Source organism: Berghia stephanieae, chromosome 5, assembly GCF_034508935.2.
Source record: "Berghia stephanieae isolate SIO BIC M18660-M18661 chromosome 5, UCSD_Bste_1.3, whole genome shotgun sequence".
NCBI lineage: Eukaryota > Metazoa > Mollusca > Gastropoda > Nudibranchia > Aeolidiidae > Berghia > Berghia stephanieae.
In genome coordinates this window covers 26,415,920-26,439,438 of record NC_088364.1, presented here as the reverse complement: position 1 = coordinate 26,439,438, position 23,519 = coordinate 26,415,920, and the positions used below count along the sequence as shown (strand labels likewise).

General features: G+C 33.5%; 1 protein-coding gene across 1 annotated transcript in view; it reads right to left on the bottom strand.

Moving 5' to 3' along the window:
* LOC144972675 (zinc finger ZZ-type and EF-hand domain-containing protein 1-like) overlaps nucleotides 1–23,519 on the bottom strand; it is a 107,135-nt gene that overhangs the window by 64,897 nt on the left and 18,719 nt on the right. Inside the window, exons 5-19 of the mRNA XM_078914170.1 lie at nucleotides 22,830–22,901; nucleotides 21,724–21,930; nucleotides 19,879–20,002; nucleotides 18,983–19,088; nucleotides 17,803–17,862; nucleotides 17,172–17,318; nucleotides 15,340–15,392; nucleotides 14,467–14,545; nucleotides 8,182–8,313; nucleotides 7,568–7,687; nucleotides 6,667–6,773; nucleotides 4,462–4,542; nucleotides 2,796–2,936; nucleotides 1,015–1,100; nucleotides 582–637 (exon numbers count right to left, since the gene is read on the bottom strand). Of these exons, the coding sequence (XP_078770296.1) occupies nucleotides 582–637; nucleotides 1,015–1,100; nucleotides 2,796–2,936; nucleotides 4,462–4,542; nucleotides 6,667–6,773; nucleotides 7,568–7,687; nucleotides 8,182–8,313; nucleotides 14,467–14,545; nucleotides 15,340–15,392; nucleotides 17,172–17,318; nucleotides 17,803–17,862; nucleotides 18,983–19,088; nucleotides 19,879–20,002; nucleotides 21,724–21,930; nucleotides 22,830–22,901 (1,571 nt within the window). The remainder of the gene's footprint in view (nucleotides 1–581; nucleotides 638–1,014; nucleotides 1,101–2,795; nucleotides 2,937–4,461; nucleotides 4,543–6,666; nucleotides 6,774–7,567; nucleotides 7,688–8,181; nucleotides 8,314–14,466; nucleotides 14,546–15,339; nucleotides 15,393–17,171; nucleotides 17,319–17,802; nucleotides 17,863–18,982; nucleotides 19,089–19,878; nucleotides 20,003–21,723; nucleotides 21,931–22,829; nucleotides 22,902–23,519) is intronic.

Sequence of the window (23,519 nt, the reverse complement as noted above, 5' to 3'; positions counted from 1 at the left end):
AATAATTTGCATATTTTAAAGGAAAAATATAATGAATTACATGTTTACTTTTTTTTAATAATAATGAATAAAATATTGAATATGACCAGATGGATATAGGTAAATAAGTAACCCATCTTCATGATGTACATAAAAATGCAAACATTGAAAGCTGAAGGGAATGAAAAGAAGGCACCACTATGTTGATAATGAAAATTAATTTCATGCAACTTCATGTTATTTTCTGTCATCATCTGACCCTTAAAATCTATCTTTTTTAAATAGAAGAGAGACATAGTTACAATTTCATTCATACCATTTCATTTCATTTTGGGAAGCAATAAAGTATTATTATTCCTCTCTTTATTACCTTTTGAACAAGAAGCATGTCATTGTAAATTATTGACCCGATGATGTCAGTCTACCTGAATCAAAGGTTATAAGTATTTTCTTTTTTTATATTAAAAATAAAAAAAAAGCCTTCTTCATTACCCCTCCAAAAAAGAACTTATACACAAATCCATTCACATTCAGTTATATATTAACTTAAAACATCTAAAATGCTAGTAGCTCGGCCAAGGTGTCACAATAATGATACTCACTCAGGATTATACACAAACACCATGCCATGTTGCGGCCCTTTCACACCTGAAGCAACCTGTGTAGTTTGTAAAAAATGGAAATCATCAGTTATATCCTGAATGTTGCATTAACTTTTATTTCACTTTATCAATTGTAGCCCAAAGCTTTATTCAATATCCTTTATTTTAGCTCTCCAAAGCCATCTCTTAAATCAATCTTTCTCTCCACCACCCCCCTCTTCTCCCCCCCCCCCCCCCCAAAAAAAAAAATATAAATAATTTTTTTTTAAATCACAAGTCTCCTAGACATTTCAAATTTAATCCTTGCAACAATCATCTGTTTGTAAAGTTTCACCTTAAGATACACGGAACATATCTAGCTTCAACACATCTATGTAAAATAATTCAAGATTTATTCAATATTTCATCAATGTGCAAGTTATAAAATGCTTACGTGTATTCTAACTTTGCTGAGTTGTATATTTTCATCTGCCTTGAAAAGCATGGTACACGATGTCTTCCCTTCCTCTGTGAGATAAACTGTAATCAAATAAAACAATAAAACGATTATTTGAAACTCGAGTCCATACCTGCCTACTTGAAAATTTTAAAATCTGTGACACAAAATTCATCAGTAACAAATGGTCAAATTTCAGTAATACTAAAATAAACCAAAAAAAAAAAAATTTTAAAAATGCTACAATCTTTTATACATAAAATAAACTTTGATGTTGACAGTTACCATTCTGAGTTAGTGATTGACTTACTTGTGACAATAATAATAATAATACTTCTATTCACCCCAAAATAATGAGATTTGAGTACAAATGTGTTTGTGTTAAAAATATAGACCATCTATATACAAATAAATTATGTGGTTACAAGGCCTTCAAATGGCAACATAAAACAGTATAGATAATAGGATAAATAAAATGAATAAATGAATACATAATAAAATAAATAAATGATGTAAAAATACAGAAATAAGTGACATGCAATGTAAAATTAAAACGCAATAAAACTTTCTAATCGTATACATTCTAAAATAGATTAAAGTAGTTGTAGATAAGAATTAAATGACCATACACCCTGAGGGATGAAGGATTTCCTTTGTTTTTATTGACAGGAGGCGGTTACTTCTCTTGGAAATATTAAAGAGACTGTATAAAAGGGAAGGGTGACTTTCGTCCCTCAAGATATTACTGAGTCTGTTGAAACAGAACCGGTCATATAAGTCCTCTACTTTATAAATGCTATTTGTATATTTGCCTGCGTTTTTCACAATCTTATCAATCTTTCCTAGCATTTTTTGCCCATGCGGTAATGAAAAAACAAACAAAAAATGCTCTCCAAGACTGATCTATAAGGAAGCGTAGAGGGGTTTTTTGTAGATTCTGAATTCAGCTAATTTCTGATCAAAGTAGCAATGGCTAGGAACATTTTTTCTTCGATTTTTGTGGGGAATAACCACACTTGAATCAAAGCCCTATCTCCACTGAGTAAAAATCTTTTTGAATTTTTAAAATCCATTCATAAATAAAAGAGTTATGCAGTTTCAAAGGTGTCGTTTATTTGGATGACCCCAAAGAGAACGCTTTTCTGTGTTTTTTTTCTCATTTCGGGCCAGAGAGAGAGAGTGTGTTAATTTACCGTAAGGAAAAGAGAAAAGTCTATTTCAAAGATCGTTAAAAAGTCAAATTATCAACTGATTATTAACACAAAATGCGATAGCCGACAAGGTCAACACCCCTATGACGTAACAATGAGAAAAAATGTCAAAAAAAGCGAGAGAGATGGCGTCTTCAGTCTTTCATGGTACAGCTGCCAGATGGCCACATATGTGGCCAAAATTGGACAAATATAGAATTTTATTTCTTTTATTAAATTTTCTTCATTTATTTTTTTCTCAGTGAGATTTATCCCAGTCTATTACATTTTTTTGTTTGTCAAATTCAATTAGTTTTTTTTCTTAGTGTGTGAGCTTCTATTTAGCCACTTTTGAAGTCAAATTTGGTCACATGGAAGTCTGGCCATCTGGCAGCCTTGCCTCGCTGACATCATGTTGCATGTCACGCAATGAGGGGCAAATTGGGTTGATGTTTTGTGATGTTTTAATCATAATAAAAATAATTATTAGTATAATAATAATAAGAAGAAGAAGAAGAAAAAGAAGCATCACCATCTCAGAATTGATAACAATTCATAGAACATCATAATACTGCTCGTATTGACTACCTCTGGAAGAGCTGGCTGAGGAACTTGCACCATCCCTGACATTGGTAGAGGATGTCTGGGACTCCAAAACAACCTCTGGGCCAGTGTTTTGAGGACCTCTGCCTCCATCCGATCCCTCACATTTCACAGTCAAGGGAACCGCTTGAAAGAGAGAAAATCTAATTTTAGAAAAGGTCATCTACACTTCCACAATAATAACTTTGTCATCTTCAAATCTATCGATTATTCCAACTGAAAAAAAAAAAAAAAAAAAAAAAACATGCCCCAGAAGAGTGTGTGTATGTGTGTGTTTTTGTGTATGTGTGTGTGTGGGGATGGTTGGGAGGGGGGGGGGGGGGGCTATTTCATACTCGTCTTGAAAGAGTATGAGATAAAGTATTTTCTAGCAGGTTTATTACACTTAATCATCGCAAAAATCGGATTATATATATATATATATATTATATATATATATATAATATATATATATATATATATATAATATATATATATATATATATGTATATATAAAGGGTGAGAGAAGAAAAAAAGCGGAAAAAATATCTATCTTAATATGAAGTAGAAATCTGAAATATAGGAACCTTTACAAGCAACAAGAACAAAACCTTAAGTAAATCATTGCCAAGTTCAATTAAAAATGCTCTAATCGTTAAGAAACTATGATGGTTATACCAAAGTCATATGAAAATCATGATATCGAAAGTTTCCAAACTTGTGTCTTATTTTAGCGATGCAGAGTTCCTAGTGTAAGACGTTGACCTGTATGGTTGACAATTAGATGACCAATTAGGGCAAATTTCAATTCAAAAGGCATGGGATGAAATCACAATTCAAGACAATAGAAAATCAATTAGATCATGGGGGGAAAAAGGCTACGCACAGTCATAAAGCAAAATAAGGGATCAACAGATCCCATCAAAATTTGAGAATTACGTCGATTTGGCGGTGTGTCTTTTAAAACAATCGTCAAATTTATATTTTTCATATATTTTCATGAAAGCTTATGGATGTAAGGTTCAATAAATTATTTTGATTGTGGTGATTGTTTTTGTTTTTAAGGGTTTTACGGCGCTTGCAACACATTAAGGTCATATCAGCGCCAGTAAAAAGGAAGAAAATGGGATAGTAAAAAGTTCTAGAATTACAATTAAAGCACGAAAGAAAAGGTAAGACAATGGGGAATTGGTTCAAATAGGGAACAGATGTAGATTCCAAGAGCACACTGTCAAAGTACTTAGTTTGAGATCACCTAAAAGTCTCATCCAGACACAAGCACAGGTCCCAACTAAGAGGAATAAACTCAAATGCTTACATTATAAATTCAAAATAACAAATATAATAATACATAACAGAGAGATGATTTACAAGGAAAAAAATATCATCTCCCAAAACTATAACTATACATTCGACTGTTTCCCTCTCAGCCAAGGACTCTGACCAGGGCCAGGAAAAAACCAAGTAATCTCATTCCAAGACAAAGACAGAAAGCATGTTGGAAAACAGATATAAGGGGATAGAAGACACAGTATGTACCTCCCTGCCCACTATGGGAGGTCAGGTTCCCCACCCAGTGATTGATTGTGGTGAAATTTCAGACTTGAATCGGTTATGGCCTGGCAGTTGCAGCAATGCAAAAAGCAGCAATTATATAACAGAGAATAGATACCTATTTTTTCCCAACAATGAGACCTTGCAGCCAATGCTTTATACAGGAGATCGGCACAGGGAAGGGTCAATTCTTTCATGGCTGTGGATAAAGGGATAAAAAATATTTCAAGTGATTCTTTAAAATTTTTTTTTTTAAATATATATATATATAGCGTCATTCGGACTGCGAAGCTTACTACTACTACTACTATATATATAATATATAATAGTATATATATATATATATATGTATATATATATATATATATATATATATATAATATATATATATATATATATATATATATATATATTTATATATATATATACACCAGCCACGGTACAAATAGCATGATATCAGTGAATTGGGCTAATTATTTAGTTTGGTAGAAATTGGTGGAAAACTTGTCAGATTAAAAAACTGTTGATTAACTATTAAAATATATGTAATCATCATCTGCTTGTTCAGCCTAAGTGTCCAACTGCCTCAAATGCCCCCTCACCATTAAAGTGAATGGCTTCAATCCAATAGTAGATAAACCAATTTTTAAAATGAAAAAAAAAAAGTTCATTACTAATATGATTATTTTATTTTTTTTGTGTGTGTGTGTTCTTCTTCTTCCATTAAGGCCAAAGCTTAAGGCTGAAGATTGTATGGCCGTCTCGATTTTTGAAGTCACCAGTCAAAAGGACCTGTTTACAATTGGTTGGTGGGGAGTTCCAAAGTCGGATAGTGGAAAGGAAGAAAGAGTAAAGATGATGGTTCGTTCTTGAGTGGGGGATTTCAAAATTAAATGCTGAGTTTCTTGTTTTGTTGTTGTTCCGTTTCGAATGGCTAGTTGGAATTTTGAGTTTTCTGTTTTGTGCTCTGTCCACACAGCAGGGTTTGGGTAGCTGAGTAACTGGGTCTATTCAATTAGTTGGCAACTACTTTGCGATAGACTAGCATCCACTGGGGAGCAAGAAATTGTTATTGTCCTTTAATCTAGACATTGAGATAAACTTCAGCTTTATGGTCTTCATGGCTCAATAGAAATACTTTTTTACTTTAAACTGCTCATTAAAAACTTATACAAGTATGCATAAAGTACTTACTGGGACTACGATTGAAGAGAATGTCACTGTAGTTATAATGCATCTAATAATAATGCAACTATTTTTCTAATAGGTATGGAAAAATCAGAGCAATTGGTCGTGAAAACCATGGCCAGTCACTAATTTGCTTTGTTACTGAAATGTATTATTGTTTTTGATTATTGATAATCTTGCAGTTGAATTTTTGTCTACTTTGGTATTTCACCCATTTTGACATAATAAATAATAGTTTTAAAATCTATTTCCAACTCTGAAATTTTTTTTTGAATTGATGATTCTTAATATATGAGGTGCTGTTGGGGATATTTCTCACATGGCTCATTTTATGAATTCTCTACATATTGCTGTTTATGTCATGAAAAAGCAATCTGTACAAAAGTAGTCTTGAGAGAAACAGCTTCACATTGTTCTAAATCTCACTTTAAAGTTAAAAGTGACCACGGAAAAAAAAAAAAAATGTTTAAATGGCAATTTTGTGAAAGTATGCAGAAATGAACAAACTATATATCATATTATAGGGAAAGCCCCATTTTCATTGGAAAGTCCCAAAACGTCTTTTACTAGCCATAACTCAAAAGCACTCCAAGCGACATGTGGACGATTTCCCTGGATAGTTTCACATAAAATTTTTATTCCAGATTTTCAGAGATATCTAGTCTTGAATACCAAGCTCCGATCTGTCTGAGCCAATATTGAGGCTTGCTACAAATTCCAATCATTTCCAATGGTCACAACTTTTTCGACAAAGTAAAAAAGATCCATCATTTTTGTGTCAATATATTCATATAGCTCAGTTGGCTCAACACTCGCTTTACACTCAAAGGGACCGAGATCAATCCCGGGTTCAGCCGGGATTTTTTTCTGATTCCTTCTGTCTACCCAGCAGTGAATGGGTAACTGGATCTGTTAGATCTGGCGAAAAGTACTTTGCGATCGACTATTGTCTGTTTCATGCTATAGACAGTATAAACTCCGGCTCCACGGGCCTGATGGCTCTGAAGGATTACATTTTTTTATACTCAGAATTACTTCAAAAGTGTTTTTGGACAATTTTTTTTTTTAATGAAGCAGTAATCAGTATCAAATATTAATTTTGAGTGAGTATAGATATTCTTTTTTAAAAACTCACCAATGAAAGAAGTTATCAGTTTAAGTAAGCCTGCCACACCACCCCTTGCTAAGTTCAATGCTAGTCTAATCTGTAAACCCTCTACAGATGGGATTTCTGGATTGTCACTGCAAGGAATAGAATAATCAAATGTAAATATACAAATATCAAGAAGATTAATACCAAATTTAAACAATAATTTGCTATACAATGCCTTATTTACTTATCAGAGATAACAATATTTTCGGTGTGTTTTTTTTTTTTATGGTGCTTGCAAAACATTTAGTTCATTTCTTCAGCGCTAGTGAAAGAAGGAAAAGGGAATAGTCAAAAAAGTCTAAATTTATTTAAAGCACACAAGAATAAGTAAGACAAAAGGAAATTGTTCAAATAGGGATCAGATGTAGATTCCAAGAGCACACTATCAGTGTACTTAAGTTGAACTCACTTAAAAGTCTCATCCAGACACAAGCACAGGATCCCACTAAGAGGAATACCCTCAAATGCTTACAAAACATGATATTCAAAACAAACAAAAAATATTACAGTACATAACAGAGAGATGGTTTACAAGGGAAAAAAAATATCATCTCCCAAAACTAATACTACACATTCAACTGTTTTCCACTCAGCTAAGGACTCCTGCCAGGGCCAGGACAAACCAAGTAATTTAATTCTAAGGCAAAGACAGAAAGCAACTTGGAACGGAAAACAGATAAAGGGAGTTAGAAGACACCAGTGACCTCCTGCCCACCATGGGAGGTTAGAAGACCCCACCCAGCAATCTTTTCAAAGATCAGAGAGAAAGGAAATGTTTTTCAAAACGTTTATAATATTTTATCATGAAGAATTTTATCACAATTAAAATCTTTTCAAATAAGTTTGAAGTGGTTGGTCATTTAAAGCCTTTTCTTCCCCTCACCTTTCAGACAACAGGGCTGTAAAAGATTCCATTTCCTGCAGGACATGTTTGTTTAGAAATGGTGGCTTGTCAGGACTTGCATTACTAAGGCTTAAAGGCGGCATCGTCTCCAGGGCTTTCCTAAAACAATTTTTTTAAAATAATTTTTTAATAAGAACAAAATTCAATAATTCATCTTGGTATGAATCTTACTCCTTAAGATGTAAAAAATGGATATCAACATCATCTTTACCAATAGATTTTACATTACTTTCTACAAAATTCTTCCTATCTCATATTGTGGCCTCTTCATATATCCCAACAAACTGAATAACTGAATCACTGAATAACTCCAAAAAAAATAAATTTGTAATTTCTCCAAAATTAAAAAGTTGCACGATTTGCGTAATTTGATGTTTTATATGTATCAGTATAAAATCATAGACCCTAAGTATTTCAAATTAAGATTGAATATCGAGACATAACTTAAGTTTCCAAAGCAAACTTACCAGCAACATTTAAATTCAGGTTTGAAGAGATTATCACCAACTTAGAAAGTAAAAAAATGTTGGATAAAAAAGATAATACACTAAATACAACCACTAGAAATAGTATCTCATTGTATAACTTCTTACTTGGTATGGGCTAGAAGAGTGGCCCTCAGTGCTGGTGACTGAGGCAAGGTGAAAGACACTGTAGCTGTCAACATTTGAAGATACCACAAGGCTGAGGCATCTGTTACAGATATGCCTGAATCCTTGATCATTCTGATAGAAAGAAACCACATATGAAATAATCAAAATATGATATCAGTATTATTAATCTCAAATATGAAATTCTAAATTGTTCAAAGAATTTCTTGAGATCCAAATTACAAAATGCAAGTAAGGTTATGCCAGTATTATAAACTTGATGCCCTCTGATTTTTCCAGGCCTAACACAGATAACAAACATAGTAATATGTATATAAAATACAAAACTGGAGGAAAAATCATGAATTTGTCCAACTTTGGCCACCAAAAAATCTGTACACTCATCTATTTATCAGGTAGGTACGTTGGCTTCATCAAGATTCTTTTGTTTAAATTATTCCTTCATATCATCAAGTAAAGTTGGATATAACCTAATTCTGCCAAAGGTTACAGTTGTTTCGATTCTTGCTTGCTGATAAAGAATTAATTCAAAGTACTTCATCAAATTTCATAGGTTTGAAATTATATACAACAAAAACAAAACTATCAGGAACCTCTGTGGTGTAATGGTAGCACGTCTGACTGGTAATTAGGTCTGAGGTTCGATCTCCAGTTGAGGCAGACTGATTTTTTTGGGATTGCTTTTTTCTTGTATTTTTCTTTCTTGCTCCCTGGTTTCTCAATTTGAAATTATATACTTTACTTTCATCAATAGCAAAGTCAGAACTGTGTAATTTATTCATTTAATCCTTTACATTCCTTGTGGAACATAGGGCTTCAACAGTACATCTCTACCGTATTCTATTCTTTGTCTTCTTCTTCATCTCTCCCCAGGACATTCCAGCCAACTTCATCTATTCCTCACAAGACCTTCTTCATGTTTTCTTTGGCCTCCTAACCTTCCTTTTCCCCTGAGGGTTCCAGTCCACAGCTTGTCTTTTGTTGGTTTTCTGAAAGTGTGACCAATCCATTTCCATTTTCTTGTTGAGATTTGTTTGCCAATTCCCTCTTGTCCATTTTTTAACTACAAGTCCTTATTACTAATTTTCTCAGGCCATCTAATACCGACTATGTTTCAAAGACATCTGTTTGTGAAGGTTTGAAGTTTTTTACAAAGGGTATTGGTCACTCTCCATGTTTCTGAGACATACAGAAGGGCTGCTTTTACGTTCATGTTGCGTACTCTGAATTTGAATTTCAGTGATAGATTTGTTGATTTTCATATAGGTCTGAGGGTGATAAATGCATGTCATGCTTTTCCTTTTCTAGCCTCCATGTCTTCATCTGTTCCTCCAGATGTTGAAACAATGCTACCCAAATATGTAAATTTGTCTACGTCCTTCAGATTGTTTCCATTTACTGAGATGGGTTTTGTGTTGTAGTTTAGTAATCTCATTACCTCTGTTTTTCAGAACTGTGTCCCATCCTGTAATAAAGTCAAGCAAGAGTGAGGATTGCAAACTGAGAGCGTAAATAGGAGAAATTTGCAAAATGTGTTGCATCCTTGCCTTAGGAAAAACATGCTGATATCCCTCCACATTCACTCATGGATGAATATCTCGCTATGGGTGTTGGTGTAGATTGTAAAAATATCTCGCTATAGGCATTAGTGTAAAAAGATTGTTAAATTACCTCGCTATAGGAAATAGTGTAAAAAGATTGTAAAAAGTCCCTGTATAATGCCATTTATTATTATTATAAATAGGACACTTAAAAAGGCATAAAATGGATATTTCCTTTATTTCGACCTGCTTGAGCATTAAAAGAAAAGACAAATATACTCGTTCAGACAGAGAAAATAAGAATATCCAGGAGAAATCTATCAATGTGTGTCTGATCTGAGACCACTTATGAGTCCCAACACACACAAGGGATATACTGAAATGCAATATAAAGTTCATTCAGCACTGTCAAATCCTAACTAAAATATATCCATGTACGTTTACTTGGAACATGAAATATGATGGTTCCATTTGAATATTTTTCACTATAAACATATTAATAAATACAGAAACATTGACATTCATAAAAGGCTATGGACCTTCATGATCCCCATAGCTCAAAGGGTCCCAATAGCTGATTTGGAAGATCGCTCAGCTCACAAGCAGAGGGAACAGGTATCAATCCCAGGTACAGTCTAGATATTTTCTTACCCTCTGTCCACCCAGCAGTAATTGGGTAGCTGGGTCTCTTAGATCCTGGTAGAAAGTACCTTACAATATACTTACATCCAATCCGAAAGTAGCAAGCAATACTCTGAATGACTAATACTATATAATGAAAATGTTGCTGCTTGAAGCTCGAAGGAAAAAATAAAGATATATCTGTCTTCGTCTAATAAATTGAAGCTAACCATTCAATACTTATATAATGCATTTTTACTGAATTATCACTGCTCAACATGTTTTACACTACCTCATTTATTCATCAAGCAGACCATATCCAAATAGGAAATACATGAATTAAGGAAAGACTTTGCTTGTGTTTTTTTTTGTTTTTATGGGTTTTACAGCGCTTGCAACACATTTAGGTTATATCAGCACCAGTAAAAAGGAAGAAAATGGGATAGTAAAGAGTTATAGAATTACAATTAAAGCACCCAAGAAAAAGTAAGACATAGGGGAACTGGGAACAAATAGGGATCAGATGTAGATTCCAAGAGCATATCACCAATGTACTTAGTTTGAGATCACCTAAAAGTCTCATCCAGACACAAGCACAGGTCCCAACTAAGAGGAATACACTCAAATGTTTACCAATTATATAATAATAATAATAATAATAATAATAATACTTTATTGCATCCCAAAAAGGAAATTTTTTGTACAGACGTGTTATAATTTACACATAAGATAAAAATACAATGGAAATAGGATGTATATATAAAAAAAGGAGCAGCTCTATAACCAGAGCTGCGCTTTATAATATGAATAATTTCAAACACTGTAAAATAGTTAAAACTGTCACTATAAATTGAAAATTGAAAAGATTGCAAAACAAATAAATTAATATTTTATATTTTTTAAAAGTAAAAATGAGAAATAATTATATAAAATGATTATTGCTTGTTGTTATAAAGCCTAATACTGGACGGCAGAAAAGATTTTCGGTGTCTCTCTGTTTTCGTTGAAATAGAGAAAGGGCAACCACTTCTTTCTGACATAATAATTGATGGTCTTAGTGGATGATACTGGTCATTTAATATTTTAGTTATTTTATTTATACAAAATTTCTCGTATAAAAGATCTACATCGTCAACATCATTTATATAGCGTTTAATGGATTTTTTAATATTTGAATTTATTTTGTTCCTTTCCACTGCTAAGCAATTGCCTCCCCAAGCTGTTATACAAAATGACAAAACACTTTCGATGACTGCTCTATAAAATAATGTGCAGAGGGTTTTATCTATTCTAAACTGAGAGAGTTTTGATAAAAAATATGTACGTCTGCACATCTTATGCCTAATTATTTTCAAGTGTTCATCCCACTTGAGCCTGTCATCAATCGTTACACCAAGGTATTTGTAGTGAGGAACTCGCTGGACGAATTGGTCCTTTAATTTTAACGGTTCTATCGGTTCCTTCACTCTCCTAAAGTCAATCACTAGCTCCTTTGTCTTGCTTATGTTAAGCTCTAGGTGGTGGGCATCACACCAAGACACAAATCTATCAATTTCTTGCCTATAAGCCACTTCGTTGCCATTTGTTATGAGGCCTTGAAGAGCGGTGTCATCTGCAAACTTTATTAAAGGTACACTCAGGTTTTGACTTCTACAGTCATTCGTGTATATTGTGAATAATACAGGGGACAATACACAACCCTGAGGAGCACCAGTATTTGTAGTTATACAGGAAGATTTGTTTTGTCCTAATTGAACATATTGTGCTCTCTCCGTAAGAAATTCGAGCACCCAAGCAATTATATACTTGTTTAAATTCAGACTAGTCAATTTTTGAACAACCAACTGAGGTTGCATTGTATTGAACGCTGAAGAAAAATCTGCAAAAAGCAATCTGCAATAGCTCCTAGCGTGATCTAGATGCCTGTAGATGTTGTTTGTAAACAGCAAAATGGCATCCTCTACGCCACGTCCTGGTTTGTAAGCAAATTGATGACTATCACTCAATGGCATAAACTGATTCCTAATTTTAACAAGAACAAGTTTTTCTAAAGATTTCATGACTATTGAAGTCAGTGCAACAGGTCTGAGATCGTTCATAGTTTCAAGTTTTTCTTTTTTTGGAACAGGAATAATTTTTGAAGTTTTCCAAATTTCAGGGATCGAAACGCATTGGAGGGACCAGTTAAAAATATGTGTATAAATGGGGGAAAGCTGGTGGGCACATTCCTTTAATAGTTTTCCTTTCAATCCATCCGGCCCAGCAGCCTTCCTCTCGTTTAGTTTCGAAAATACGAATCTCGTTTCCTCTTCACTGACCTCAATAGTCATTTCATCTTCCAAAGCCCTGTCTAATTTATGTTTTTCATTTTCAATATCAAATTTGTTTGCTGTGTCGAAACGTGAATAAAATTTATTTAAAGTTTCAATTTCGATATCTTCTGATATAATCGTGGGCTTTGGATTATAGTTCACAGCAGTTTTAAGCCCCCGCCACGTGTCCCGTATATCCCCAGAAGAAAAGCATTTTTCAATTTTATTTTTGTACTTATCTCTACAACTAGATATTACCCTCTTTATCTCTTTTTGTTTTGTTTTCAGATCTTTTTTGTTTCCACTAGTATAGAGAGTTTTCTTTTGGTTCAATAAAAGTTTTAGATCTTTTGTTATCCAAGGCTTGTTGTTAGGATAATATTTTATTTCTTTTTTACAAGACACTAGCTGTTCACAGAATTTTAAATACTCACTCACACAGTCATTCAGCTCATCCACACTATCACATGATTCGATAAAAACATTCCAGTCAGTGCATTCAAAACAACCACGCAAATCTTCACACACACTTCCGTTCCAGATCTGTACACTTTTCTTTACTGGTTTTACACGTTTAAAAACAGGGCGGTAGGTGGGGAGTAGCAAGAGCATGCAGTGGTCAGATAAACCTAATGGGGCACGGGGTAAACATTTATAACTATTTTTAATATTACACAGGAATAAATCTAATGTTTTTTTGTCCCTTGTCTCGCAGTCCCCGTATTGATGAAGTCCCGGGAGAGTAAAATCGTTACATTGGTTAAAATCGCCAGTGACCATCAATACGGCATCGGGTGACTTAATTTGAATGTCCTGTATTTCTTTCCTCAAAATATTTTTCGCTGTGGTGTTGTCTGATGATGGTGGAATGTAGACGTTGATGATGATGACATGAGTATATTCTCGGGGTAGATAATATGGTCGTGACGAAACAGTAATAAATTCAATATAATCGTCACAATACATTTTCTTTATCTGACTGTTATTGGGGTGGCACCATTTGTTGTTAATATATGTGCACACCCCACCCCCAGTTCGTTTATTTACATTAGTCCGATCTCCTCGAAATAGTGAATATTGTTCAATATTAAAACATGATGATGGTATGTGAGGAGATAGCCAAGTCTCTGTTAACGCTATTATGGAGGCTTGACGATAGTCACTATTAAAACGACACAGTGAAAACAGTTCATCAATTTTATTTTTCAGTGATCTTACATTACCTGTCACTACACAGGGTAAAAATGGACGAAAAGGCCGTCTGTTAAATTTTGTTTTTATTCCTCCTTTTCTCCCCCTCTTTCTTACTTTAATAAACGATGTGTCAATAGTGGGTGGCGGGGGTGACACGGGTTGGAGGGATCGGAGAGTCTCTGAAGTATAAGTTATAATATAATATGTAAACTAAACATAATACAATACATAACAGAGAGATGATTTACAAGGAAAAAAATATCATCTCCCAAAACTATAACTATACATTCGACTGTTTCCCTCCCAGCCAAGGAGCTCCGACAAGGATCAGGACAAAACTAAGTAATCTCATTCCAAGACAATGACAGGACACAATTGGGAAACGGGTATGGGGGGGATAGAAGACAGAGCATGTACCTCCCTGCCAACTATGGGAGGTCAGGATCCCCACCCAGGAAAGACTTTGCCTTAAGATTTTATTTTGTAATCCAAGTTACAAAAAAAAAAAAAGAATCCTGCAGTGGCTACATTTTTCATCTCAAATGACGCTATGGTAATGCAACACCCTTCTCCAATGAGGGAAAAGCATTCACACATACCTGTAGCCAGACATCTTAATCCCGTGTATCCTGGTATCACATCCATCACCATGGCAACGTTTGATGTTGATTTGAATTACTGGAAAAGGATGAAAACTTCCTTGTAAATATGGCTCTTCTTGTTTACTTTGGAAGTTGACTTAAGCATATGAATATTAGAAAAAAATATCAAGCTTCAGCTATAGTGGAAAATTATGCGGCCATTATTTCAAGCCTGTAATGATAACATATTTCTATCCAAAATATTACAGACAAATATGCATGCATGCATGCACATACAGACATACATACATACAGACAAACAGACAGACAGACAGACAGAGGACAGACAAACAGACAGACATACATGCATACATAAATACATACATACATACATACATACATACATACATACATACATACATACATACATACATACATACATGACACATGCAATCATACATACTGAGAGAGAGAGAGAGAGAGAGAGAGAGAGAGAGAGAGAGAGAGAGAGAGAGAGAGGAGAGAAGAGAGATAGAGAGAGAGAGAGAGAGAGAGAGGAGAGAGAGAGAGAGAGAAGATAGATAGAGAGAGAGGAGAGAGGAGAGAGGAGAGAGAGAGAAAGAAAGAGAAGAGAGAGGAGAGAGAGAGAAAGAGGAGAGAAGAGAGATAGAGATAAAGAGAGAGAGAGAGAGAGAGAGAGAGAGAGGAAGAGAGAAAGAGAGAGAGGAAGAGAGAGATAAAGAGAGAGAGAGAGGGGGGGGAAGGGGGGGAAGGGAGGGAGGTATGATGATGATAGTGATGGTAAAGACAATGACAACGGTGATGACGATGACGATGATGATGACGATGGTGATGATGATGAGTTAAAAAACACACAAAAAATCAACTTACAAGGGTAATGGACCTTCATATTCATCAGCAAAACCACTTGGCCAGAAACGTGACTATATAAGGAAAGGGAGAGAAAAAATGGTTTTTGAATAATATTCTTCTCACTTAATGATGTTTCAATCATACAATGGTCACCACCTATTAATCTGTTTCAGCGTCCCATTTAGTTTTCTGCCTTTGAGAAATTAAAGATATCATTTTTTTTTCTAACTCTTTGACACTGCATTGCTGTTTTGAGATGAAAATAGGAAATATAATTTATATAATCGATTTAATCATTTCATACGGTCATCTTGGGATTTCATATATGCAGTATGCATCTGAATGTTTAATTCTCAGTAAACGACCACAACTATGGATTTAGCAAAACAAAATGATCTCATCCAAGTACAAAGACAAGAAAGGCAAGGAAAAACATATTTAATAGCAGTGACAGCAAATATTGACTTCCCCAAGGAACAAGGGTAGGTATCATGGGTCCCAATCCATTTATGGATGTATAAACAAGGGGAAAAACTGGTAAGCACGACAGCACATTTTTACTTAAATCGTGATTGTTACTGGTGTTTTTTTGTTTTTTTTTTGTTTCCCGAAAAATGTTTTTATGTCTTTAAGGGTTTTATGGCGCTTGCAACACATTAAGGTTATATCAGCGCCAATAAAAAGGAAGAAAATTGGAAAGTAAAAAGTTCTAGAATGACAATTAAAGCACCCAAGAATAGAGAAGACAAAAGGGTAATTGATTCAAATAGGAAACAGATGCAGATTCCAAGAGCACACTATCAAAGTACTTAGTTTGAGATCACCGAAAAGTCTCATTCAGACACAAGCACAGGTCCCTACTAAGAGGAACACACTCAAATATTTACAAATCATATATAATATGTGTACAAAACATAATATGATGCATAACAGAGAGATGATTTACACGGGAAAAAATATCATCTCCCAAAACTAACTATACATTTGACTGTTTCCCTCTCAGCATATACGGCCAGGGCCAAGACAAAATCAAGTAATCTCATTCCAAGACAAAGATAGACAGCAAGTTGGAAAACAGATATAGGGGGATAGAAGACACAGTACGTACCTCCCTGCCCACTATGGGAGGTCAGGGACCCCACCCAGTTTCCTGAAATATTATTGTGCCCACATAGTCAACTGAGTGTTATATATTCAGTTACTTATGTATTTTTTTTTTTAATTTATTTATTTATCTTATTTTTTATTTCCTTTGCTTCATTATTGATTTTACCCGTTTTGATTTATTATTGGAAATTCTATGATGATGTATGTATAATGGCAATTGCCTAAAATAAACCTTTGAACTAATTAAAAATGACATCCATCATGCCAATGTGGTTATAGACAAAGTTTTAAAAAATCGTATGCATTCTCAAAGTGGAAGGAAAAGATACAAATTTTTGAAAATTGAGCTTTAATGCAGCGCAATATCCACTAAATGTGCTCAAAGCGCTTTACAAGGGGTCCCTGGCCAACAGCAACATTTAACAATTAGGACAGAACACGACGCTTGTTAGGCGATATTACATTTTTTTCAGACAGAAACAACGCTGTTAATGGCCAGGTACTTATTTTATACCCGAGTATGGTGAGAGAATGTGAGTAAAGAGCCTTCTCCAAGGACTCAACTATGTGCCGACTGAGGCTCGAACCCAGGACCTTCCAATCCAAAAGCAAGTGAAAGCGAGTGTCTTACCACAATACCACATAGCCGCACAAATAGAAATGAACGGGTTCATGGTTAAGATAAAACTTTCCTGAATTTTTCAATGAGAGATCTGTCTTCTTGAATATAATTCACATCTTACTTTTGTACTCTGATCTCCTTTATCTCCCTCATCCTGAGGGCTGTGTGACCCACTGAAATGACAACTTGCTCTGGCATGTAGCTTTGGTCACTGGAATTCACTCCAATGGAGAGGTTCTTGATAACAACTTGGGGTTTGACATGGATTCTGTAGGATAATTGAAAGTTAGGGAAGTAATTAAAAAACACAAAACAGATGGTCAGAACATCAAACTTGAGGGCTGCAAAAGTATTACATCAAATAATTAATGGTAAATCATGTCAAGGCAGAAAATTATAGTGATATGGTCGAGATAAGGTTCAATATGACTCGCCACTGTGAAGGAAAATGGGAGAGAAATTTAGAGTAATGTAAAGGTAAAAAGCTGAAGATTGGTGTTTGATTCAAAGCAAAACAAAAACAAACAAAAAAAAAAAAAGAAAAGAAAAAAAAGAAAAAAAAAACCCAAAAAAAACCCAAAACCAAAAACAACAAGATAAGAAAGTAATCACAAAAACTTTTCATATGCAACTTCAGATTTTTTTTTGTCTGGCACTAATTCCTGTTCCCCAATTTTGACAATCACAAAGCACTCAAAAAAATGTGATAAAATAGGAAAAATAGCTTACCAAATAACCATAACTAAGCTTACCTAATCCAGTGAGATCTTGCAGCTCCATCAGACTGCCAGTACATAGATGATTGACGCAGGCTGTAGTTAAAAATATGATGTATTGAAGGTTTGAACAAGTCACTCTATACAATGTTTAAGGATAAGTTCAACACCAACAATTTATTATCTTAACTAAGGTTTTTCCAAATCTCTTTTATAAAAATATATTGAAAAATCAAGAAAAATAAAAGCATCGAACATAGTAAAGTTAGTCTTGAGAACATAAAATCAAGAATAAAAATATCAGCTCTTGGTAATTTTGGACCTTGACCACAATTTTTTGTAATGACTCTAGCATATCAAATTTTATATATTATCGGAATTTTTATTTTTTTTTCTAAATCAGCATTGTTGATAGAGTTGGCTTTCTTCTTGTCTCCTGTTCCAATCAACTCAAAAGTTGAAAACTCTCTATGAATCTGATACTTCCATTGTTACTTAACAGAACAGAAATGAACATTTGGTTCTGTAAGGCCTGCTACGGAAAACTAAAGTATTGTGAATGTATTGAGCATAACCAGACTATGGGACCTTACTTTTAACGTATAATTAAAAAAAAATAATGCAAATTTATTGGTATTCTCCCTTTTACTCAATAAAATTTAATGATTGATGGAGTGTAAAATCTTTGCAGATTCCAAAATTGATTTTAATTTTGAATGTCATTATAGTTCATAAAATTTTACATATTGTTGATATGTGTCATTCTATGTACTTTATTTCTTATTGCTAATCTTGGCACTATGTCAAAAGGTCACAATGCTCTCCATTGTATTGTTCCAAATCACGAAAATGACAATTTAAAACACATTACTTAAAGTAAGTCATAAATGTTTTGAGCAAAAAATAAATGATCCTTTGAGTTTAAGAGTAAAACGACAGCCTTGTAGATTTCCTAATTGTTTTCATTTTAATCAATCATATAATATTGACCAGTATTTTCTCGAACAAATGTCATTTTTCAGATTTTCAGAACTTTTTAAAAATATATTCTATTCTTATAGTTTTTAAAATTTATATCGATTCATGTTAAAGGAAGAAAAATCTTTCTGATTTTGTGAAATAAAAGCAATGGGAATGGAACTATTACAATGTCAGAATCAATCCAACTTAATAATTCAATGTAGAGCAAAACATATACAGTGTGTATAAGACTCACAGCTGGGAATCTGTTGTGTTAGAAGAAACCTCTAATTTCGAATAGCAGTTTTCAATGGTCTTCTTCTCAAAATCCTCACCATCAACATCGGTCTCTGGTTCCTTGTCTGTATTTGGGCGCAAAAAACATGACACTTTATGATTGAGGGGGATAGTGCAAAGTATATTCTAATCTCTTTGGCAAAACAATTTAGGCTGATTATGTGAGTAATGCACAAACATTTAAAAGTAATCCCCCTCACCATTTTCAGATAGGCAGATAAGCATGTCATATGAAACTATTTGTCCTGTTTCTGTCTATTCTTATGATGACAAAAAATTTGTCTTTTGATTTTGATTCATTAATTAATGCTTTATCTAATTATAAGCATCTTTGAAAAAGTATGATCATCAAAAGTTTGAAGCTTCTCTCTTCTCTTTTTGTTTTCTTTTAAAAAAATTACAATGCAAAATGAAGGGCCTTTTAACCTTTGTTTTCATATCAATCAATTGTGCATAATTCACACACCTGTCTAAATATCTTGTACTTCTTAATCTTACTGGGATACTTTAGTCAAAGAAAAATTCATAAAATTGTAGTGACGTCTAACAGGCACCATTTCTCATCCTGCATGTTAAGTGTTGGTAATATTAATACTTCTTTTACATTATAAATATGTTTGGAAAAAAAAAGAGTAAAACAACGTTGAAAATAAATTCACTTTTCAAGAAAATACAAATAGGTAAACTGTAGCATGAGCTGCTAGGATTTATAGAAGGACCAAGTTAGATTTTTTTCATAATACCACTAAAATGGATCAAGATTCATGTAAAATTACCGTAAAAGGGAATGAAAGCCTTCAACATACTCAATAATGGAGGATTACCAATGTGCAAGGTTTAACAATTACATCTTACCTGTTAGGGTATTTGATAGCAGGGCAGACTGAAGCACTGAAGTTCTCATGATCTGAACATTGTAAAAACTACTGAGGTAGGGAAAGGGCATGGCTTTAGTCTCAACTCTGTTACGAAGAAGATACTGGAAACAAAGTAGGATCAAAAGAATGAAAAAGACAAATTATCACTGTTAATATGAGATCCATTCAGCTATCACAATTACAATAAAACATAAATGGTTGTACCACTGAGTTGATTGTCTGAAAGTCAAAGACAAGGAAACGTGTGTTGGATTTATGAAATTGTTTTCATAAAATATGTAAAATATTGAGAAGAAGAAAACCCACAATTACTCCTTAAATAAGGATAACAGACCTACCAGCCTTTCACATTCCAAAAGTGGAATCAGAACGCCTGAAAATAGGAATTTGAGACAAAAAATAGGAATTTCACCTCTTTCACCCCCCCCCCCCCCTTCCTTCTTTGCTCTCTATTATTCTTACCATTGTCATCATTTTTGAAAATCGGAATTTTAGAAACAATGGCGGAATAGTACAAAAAGGAAGAGTGAAAATAGGAATGATTCCGCCAAAAGCGGATGGGTTGGCAGGTATGGGATACAAATGCTGTTCAATGTGGGCCATGAAATTTTCATTGATCTTCAATTTATCATCTTCAATTTCTTAAAAACTAATAACAACAACAACAATAATAATAATAATAATAATAATAATAATAATAATAATAATAATAATAATAATAATAATAATAATAATAATAATAATAATAATTTATTCCATTCCAAAAAGGAAATCTTTTGTACAGACGTGTTATATTTTACATATTAAAATAGATATATAAAGTGTAGGAAAGTGGCACTGAAAAAAATTATCAGGTGTTTTTAACTATATGTAAAATGGAAAATAATTGCTGACAAAATAAGTAAATGTAAAATAGATAGTTATAACGGATAATATAAGTAAATACAACCTCCAAATATATTGTCTTCAGATTAAAAGTCGTTTTAGGGGGTACAACTTAAACACTAGAAGCACAAGACTACTAGGTATTGAAGACCATTATATGACTATAAGACCTCTATCATAACAAACTTCCATTTAGTGATTATTTTTTTCATACTTTTCACCATAATCAGACCTGCCTACCTAAATTTTTTTTTTAAATTGTAGTTTTTAGGAGATGAGAATTGTAGTCACTGTCACTAAAGTTAACGTTAAAAATCAACAATTTACTTTCACAAGGAATAAATTACACTTCGAAATCTTTAAAACTATGCAGTCTGTCATTTTCAATAAGTTTTAATGACTTTGAGATGCTCATCATAAAGTTCTGAATATGGAGCCAAAATTTCGTAATTCTGCAAAATTTTTGTAGCAGTAGGCAGGTCTGCATCATTCTTAGTTGGTGATTTGTCTTATTGTTTCTTTGGTGGGAGGGGGAGGGATTTTTGTTTTTTTCGCATTAAAATTTACTATTTTTATTCTTAGCATTTGTAAATTGGAAAGTGGCAAACAATTTTTGAAATCCTCTGCGCAATAAAATAAGGCAAACTGGCAACATAGTGAATGGATTTAATAGTCTATTTTAATAATTTTACATCAATGATGAACGGATAGTGTAAATTTAAAATATCATGTTAAGCTGACTAAAATATGTTTGATTACAATTTCATATACATCGTTCCTATTTGCTGACCCTTGCAGTCCTGCTCTCTATCAAATCATTTAAATCGATTTAAAATGCACACCAAATTTTTTCTTATTTTCTTGACTTGTAGGAATAATTAAGAATCACACATATTAATGTTTATAAAAATTAAAATTAAACAGATCTTTGTCATACCTTCAACATCCTTGTGCCATGTTTCTCCACATTACTGCTTCCTGCATACAGATCCACAAATCCAGGAGTGAGAGAGCATGACTGTAGAATACGGATGGACTTACCCAGCTCTCCAATGGCACTCCGGTTTGAATATGATTCTATTGCAATGGTCATGGTCTCAGTATCAGCCACACCACTTCCATCACAATCAAACTGATGGAAAGCCTAAAAAATAGGTGAGGAAAAAAAATGGTAATAAGGAAAACGAGAATTAGCACAGGCATTGACCCGATGGGTGGCAATGAAAGCAAAATATGATCCCAGCTTAGTGTCATTAGGTGGTAAAACATTTACCCCAGTCAAGTTGACGATGAATGAGTACTCACATCACAATAGATAATAAGTTGCACTTAGTATGCAATGCATACTATATAAAGAGAAAATTGCGGCCAGATTTTACATAGTAACAGCATAGGAATGAGCATATTCACTTTATTATATATTTTTTCACAATATTTCACTAAAAATACACTTTAGTATTATCTCGGTCTTACCAAATAAAAACAAGTTATAAAGGAAAAAATCCTTAAACATTAAATCTCTTGACTAATATATTTTTTAATGGAATGGACTATAATACATTTCCTGAAATGATACTAATACTATAAAACACCAATTCTATCTGTCAAGTAACAGCCAGTCTAATAGTTTTCACTTCTTTACTTTCCTTTCCATTGAAAAAGACTAGACCTCACAATAAAAAAAAAAAAAAGAAAAGTATTTAAATTCCTAATGAAAACTAAAATGAAAAAATTTAAAACAAAAAAAAAATGCTTTTAAGGTTGTAATCCTGAAATGAAAACAGAAGCGAAGTAAGCCATTTCCCTGTGGGTTGGAAGGGACACGATGCGCATCACAAAGAAGGCACTGGGATTTTGTATTCTGACTTTGGAGATTTAATGACTCTATCTGTCCAACAATAGAATGATACCACAGGTTGACTTTAAAAATGGAGAACCACTTTTCAAATGGCCTTTAATGTGCTAGAAAGAAGTTGAACCACAGCTTCAAAAATATTAATTCTGAAAACAACTTATGCTGGTAACCTAAAAAAAAATCCTTACCCTCACAGCGTCTGGTCTCTTCACACCTTGGTTCATCATCATGTCACAAAATTGGGCCAGAGTGACAGTATCCTGAAGCAGATATGATGTTTTATATGGAGCATTGAACTGTGATATTTCAAACATACAGCTAAATATAGTAATCTAGCATTGGATGGTAAAATATATTAGTTATTTTGATCATTATTTATGAACATTGTCAAATAGCAAATGTCATTAATATTTATACCAACAAAAAGAAATATTCACGATAAATAATCCATTTCAAAGACAAGTGAAAAATTCCATACTACAGTTGACTCTGCTTAATCGCACACCCTCGGGAGTTCAGGTGAGTGTCAATTAAGCGGAGAAGCTAAAAAACAACATCTAAGCACCAGCTTGCATGTGCCATTTATGTAGGTCATTCCTCTCTGAGCTTAATACAGGCTTGGGACCTTCATGTTCAAATTTGTTTTGTTTTGTTTTGATTATTTGGGGGTTTTTTTTGTTGTTGTTATTCCTGGTTGTTGTTTTTGTTGTTCTCTTATTTTCTTTTCTTTTTCATGTTTTATCGACAACAAAATGTGACATTATTTTTTGTAAGAAGAGTAATCATTAAGCGTTGATTGTTTTCTATTCTGTGAAAGCTGGTTATAAACCGTTGTCTCCAATCTCAAATAAGACTCACTTCCTGTGATGTTGATGCAT